At 32.7% G+C, this 5,261-nt stretch overlaps 1 protein-coding gene across 1 annotated transcript; it reads left to right on the top strand.

Moving 5' to 3' along the window:
* Positions 1–292: 292 nt before the first annotated feature.
* On the top strand, positions 293–4,374 carry LOC130647305 (zinc metalloproteinase nas-4-like). Its single transcript, XM_057453101.1, has 7 exons — positions 293–1,475; positions 1,599–1,676; positions 1,901–2,068; positions 2,166–2,292; positions 2,451–2,711; positions 2,917–3,194; positions 3,421–4,374. Exons 1-7 carry the CDS (start codon positions 1,433–1,435, stop codon positions 3,678–3,680), a joined length of 1,215 nt encoding a protein of 404 aa, XP_057309084.1. The 5' UTR covers positions 293–1,432; the 3' UTR covers positions 3,681–4,374.
* The last annotated feature ends 887 nt before the right edge of the window (positions 4,375–5,261 follow it).

Genomic DNA, 5,261 nt, shown 5'->3' on the forward strand with positions numbered 1-5,261 from the left:
CTTGAGAAGGCAGAGTTATTATGTCTCGCATTTTTTTAATCCTTTTTCGTGAAAAAACCTAAAATTACATTCTTATACCTTGAACTCGTTAGATAGATCTAGGGAACTATTTTATTCACCATTGACGATGGAGCCAAAAAACATGTAAACACAGGGTTAAATAAGGTTAGGTAAATACTTGCCATATTTTTAGTGAGTATAGACAAACTTTGTTATACTCATGATCCGCCATTCAAATCGATTAATATAATGAGACATGACTAAGATTCTTAAATCAACCAATAACGGAATGTGAAACCCAATTGATTTGGCTTAATAATACAATATGGTCAGTTAAGTTAATATGACGCATTGTCGTAAAATTGATACTTTGTCCTGTAGAAATGCACAATCATTTCTGTAGTAAAAGTGCGGGATCATTTACAAAACCCATGGGAAATCTAAATACAATAATTGCACTAATAAAAATTTCCAAATATGGTGATCTTCGCGGCAACAATGCTTGGGATTAATTTTAACGGGAAAGTGATTCGAGTGGCCCAGCTACTTTCGTAGTCAAGTTTTACGGAAAGAGACTCTTTTCTGTTATTCTGGAGATAAAAACTTACGCAGAAATGTAGAGAAACGTACATAAATCTTTCATTAAAACAATATGTAACCCATTATTTTCTGTAAGAATAAAAAGAGAATCATATGCTATTTTAACAACACTTTTTATTTTACATTTCATGTCTAGCAAAATGATAATTCAGAGAGACAGAGAATCTAAATACTGAGAACTTAATAGGTCAACGCTTACTGAAAATTTATTGGCACGTAAAATGAAAAATGCAGGAAGCATTATCCAAACGCTTTGCACGTCCAAGATTTAACGGAAAGTAAACTTTCCTTTGCATTCATGATGTCATAGCTGACTGAAATATCAAGAAAAGTACATCAGGCTTTCATTAAAAAAACAGGTAGTCAATTGCTTTTTCGTAAGAATGAACAGAAAGTCATTCAAATGGTAGCTTCAAATGTTATCTTTTTTCTTTTCTCAGACGTTCCCTAAAGTCATCTAATTGAATAATATAATTAATATAAACTTAATTTTGTATTCATTAGAAAACTAGATATTGCTTTATGCAATAATTAATGCCTGATTAAATCCTGGGAAATTAGAAATCAGAACCTGCTAAGTCACGTTAGCATACGTCAGTATTGGAAATAAACCAAAAAATTAACGGAAATGATATCAATGTACTTAACATTTTTAACTAGGTGTTCACTAATGAGTCAAGAAATTAATATATTCTGCTTAGTAATACACAGGAAAAATTATGCACCTATACATAGTATAAAAGAGGCTTGTTTCAAAAGTAGAAATCATACACAACTGAACAGAAGCATCTGAAAAGACATTCTTGAAGCTTTAAAGTTAACTTTGCTTAAAATGAAGCTGCTAGTAGCAACATTGTTTGTAATGGAACTATATGGTAAGAACATGTTACTATACGGTTTCTTTTGTGATGTTTAGAATTGATTTTGCAAAAGAATTTGCTACAGTTCCTTACAAGTATTAATACCATATAATTACATGCTATATCTTGATCCTTTAGTCGCTCTCGGCTTGCCATCGTATAATGAAAACGAGGGTGCTGCTATGGATGACATTTTAAAAGTAAATGGAGATAACCGTAAGTAAAACTTATTTGTCCAAGTTGTCCGTTATGGCAAAAGTAAATCAACGGGAATGCTAGATCCATGTTTTTTTTTCAAATTTTGTAATAGCGAATTAACACTTCTCGTTGCTATTGTTTCCATCTGTATTACAAAAAGATAAAATACTAACAAATTAAAGGACGAGCTAAATTATCATAAAATTGTTACTTCTTTTTATTTATCCTGTTCGAATATTTAGAGTATTTGTATGGCGACGAGATTTTAACAGAAGAACAAAAGGAAGAATTCTCCCCAGATAAAACAAGTTCTGGTAGAAGTGAAAGAAAAAGACGTGGTTTAACAAGGAATGCTATAAGAGCTAGATGGCCGAACAAAGAAATGCACTATACAATTTCTAACGATTACAGTAAGGATTTCAGTAGAATTTTGTTCTAAAATTGAAGAAGTATTATATGATGCCTAAAAATACAACTTTTTGACACTGATATTACTTCTGCTTCCAGCAAATGCGCAGAAGGACACCATTAGAGCCGCAATAGGGTCAATCGCATCAAGATCATGTGTACGTTTTACTGAACATGCCCTTGGAAGTGCTCCAAGAGATCATGTGGCTATTCGCTCAGGAACAGGGTAAATTGAATTTCCTAACTCATGCTGCTTTAACTAAATATTATTAGTGTTTTTGTGTAAGTATACTTACACTGTAAAGAAACTATTGATCTTTAACACCACATAAATGTCTTTACAAATGTTAAAAAACCGTATTAATTAATTAATTTTTTCAAAAGGTGTTCATCATTTATTGGAAGAATCGGTGGAAGCCAACAACTGTCTCTACGAACAGACGGCTGCGTTTTTACTGGAACTATAATCCATGAAGTCCTGCATGCTCTTGGATTCTTTCACGAACAATCAAGAGAAGACCGAGATCAATTTGTTACAATCAATACTCAAAACATAGAAAAAGGCAAGGAAACTAATTTTAACAGAGCAGCAACGAACAGTTTAGGTGTTCAGTACGATCCTCAATCAGTGATGCATTACAGCAAGTAAGTTATTAAGTGTTAATTTGAAATCCGTAACTAAACAATCACTCTCGGTTCTATATGAATAACAATGTGTATAAAACGGTAATCTCTATACACAATTATGTACGCTTTTTGTTTTTCAATAGTGGATGGAATTGGAATAGGAAGGAAGCTATTTTTGCTTAATTTATTGTGCATTTATTCATACTGGTTCTTTTCATTTTAGTCGCGCATTTTCTAATGGAAACGGTCCAACTATTGTATGGAAACAAAACCCATCCCTAAGACTTGGTGGACGTGTTCTAACAGATAAAGACGTAGAACAGCTAAATTTATTTTACGAGTGTTCCAATCCTATAACAACCTCAACAACAACAAGATCAAGACCAACTACCACCACAACAACCAGGAGAACCACAACAACACGAAGAAGTACTTCGTCAACTACCAGAAGTACAACATCAACAACTAAATCCACTGCATCAACAACCCGCTCAACCCGAGGTAGGAACTGATAAATTTCTCAAGCATTGTGTTTTTGTGATGTGCATAGTGTGACTGGTGTTACACATAGTGTACCTGTAGACGAAATATGTAGGTAAAAAATTGCAATGACCTTAGCGTCATATTAATATAGAGAACCGCCGTTAGATAATTGGTGTGACATCATTAACGCCAGCACATTTACTCACGCATAGTTTAACATACTGCCTGTCTCTTACTTTTTCAGCTTGCGGCGATATAGCAAGAGGATGTTTCCTGTTGGAAGGCCGAGAATCAATATATTGCGGATTCTATGGACCTTCCTGTCCACGAACATGTGGTTTGTGTACTGGACCTGCCAGTGAGAGATGTCTCAATTTTCGTGATTCATATAGTAGTACATATTGTGCTGGACTCACACAATTTGGCAGTTGTCGTTCAAGCAGCTCGGTAAAGAGTGCGTGTACTCGAACCTGTTGTGATCGTGGTGAATACTTTCAAAATTGAGAGATTATAACCTTTTTTATGCTTCTTAGTTATGTTTTTCGGCTATTCAACAAATAAGCTCTACAGTGCATACAACAATTATTCTAAATTTCTGGTCTGAACCTATTCACACAGTGTTTCACTGAAAGGCCTGAGATTTATGCGGTATTGGTTTTGAAAAGACATATAAATTTACATAGTTTTTATTAAAATATTTAACTTTTTTTATTGGAAATTAACGATGTATCATGACTATGGCTATTGAAAGGACGCAGAAATTTATAAGTTCATTTAAATACCTGTTCATTCCCCTTATTTATTTTATTCTATTTATATTTTTACAGAAATATACTATTACTACTTTATATTGTTGTTATTTATATTGTTGAATTGGCTTACATAACTACATTGATATAGCCACCTACTTAGATTTTGAAACTATCTCTTCAATAGAAAGAATATTGAACTTTCGTTGCCTATGCTGTTAACAATTTTTTATGCATTTGTGATAAAGGCGTGCGTAAATTTAGCAGCGACTTTAGGCTTTGCTATTAGAAATAGAAAATCCTGTAGAGAGAGGTAATATGGACTTGAACTTTATAGATCACAGAGATCAAATCCGTATTTTTTGAATTACGTAACACGGATAACATAAATGGTAAGTGCTGTAGTTTTATTTTGAGTTCAAAAAATGTGTTGGTTGGATTTTAATAAATAAAATACTGTGATCACATAATAGCTAACTCAATTAATTTCCTGACTTAAATTGAAAAAAAACAATGAACCATAATTGGCAATGAAGATTTGTGTGTAACAGGATTACCAATTTTAGTACTTTACCTGTATTCCCCTACTGCAATACCATTAAATCGTATTCCTTAACATCTTAATTCCAACAATGATATAATTACTTCAAGTTGTTCCCGCTGAAGTGAATAAAAAAATAGAAATAGATAAAAATACTGACAATATAATGTTTTCTTCGCCATAGTAGGATTATACTATAAAAGAACATACGAAATTTACAATAAATATACACCAAGCTTTTCGTAATTATTTCGTAATTTTACAAAGTCAGGTAAGTAACACTGCTATACAATAAAACCACTATATATATGATAAAATTTATGCTGAAACTCTCAAAGGACTGTGAATACTGAGATGAGTAGATTAGAAAATAAAATAAAAGTACATTAACGTCGTAATAAGAAAATATATTTTTACGTCACGCCGTTATGGAAAAGTAGTAATCTTTTAGACTTGTTTGTCAAGAACAGGCCTTAACGACTTTTTATAGAATGCCTCCAAAATTTTCCTCCTTAAACAGTTTCTCGGAGCGCAACTTAACTTAACTTTAATTGATGTTATGATTAATGAAGGTATTTCAAAAGGAAATGATCAAACAGCAGATACTGCACACAACAACTTAGCATGTTTTCAAAATTTCCTTTATAGACATTATAAAAAGCATCCTGAGTATCACAACATGCGTCTACAATCATATCAACAAGCTCGATTTTTTGCCACTGCAAAAACTCACAAGTTCCAAGGTGTTCAAGAGATCAAATTAGATACACTGAAACTGAGACCAATAATTGATCA

The sequence above is a fragment of the Hydractinia symbiolongicarpus genome, chromosome 6, assembly GCF_029227915.1.
Source record: "Hydractinia symbiolongicarpus strain clone_291-10 chromosome 6, HSymV2.1, whole genome shotgun sequence".
Taxonomy (NCBI): domain Eukaryota; kingdom Metazoa; phylum Cnidaria; class Hydrozoa; order Anthoathecata; family Hydractiniidae; genus Hydractinia; species Hydractinia symbiolongicarpus.

Coding starts and splice junctions, on each gene's coding strand:
- LOC130647305 (XM_057453101.1), top strand. CDS start 1,433: ATGAAGCTGCTAGTAGCAACATTGTTTGTAATGGAACTATATG. Junction 2,069..2,165: donor TACAATTTCTAACGATTACA/GTAAGGATTTCA, acceptor TTCTGCTTCCAG/CAAATGCGCAGAAGGACACC. Junction 2,712..2,916: donor TCAGTGATGCATTACAGCAA/GTAAGTTATTAA, acceptor TTTTCATTTTAG/TCGCGCATTTTCTAATGGAA.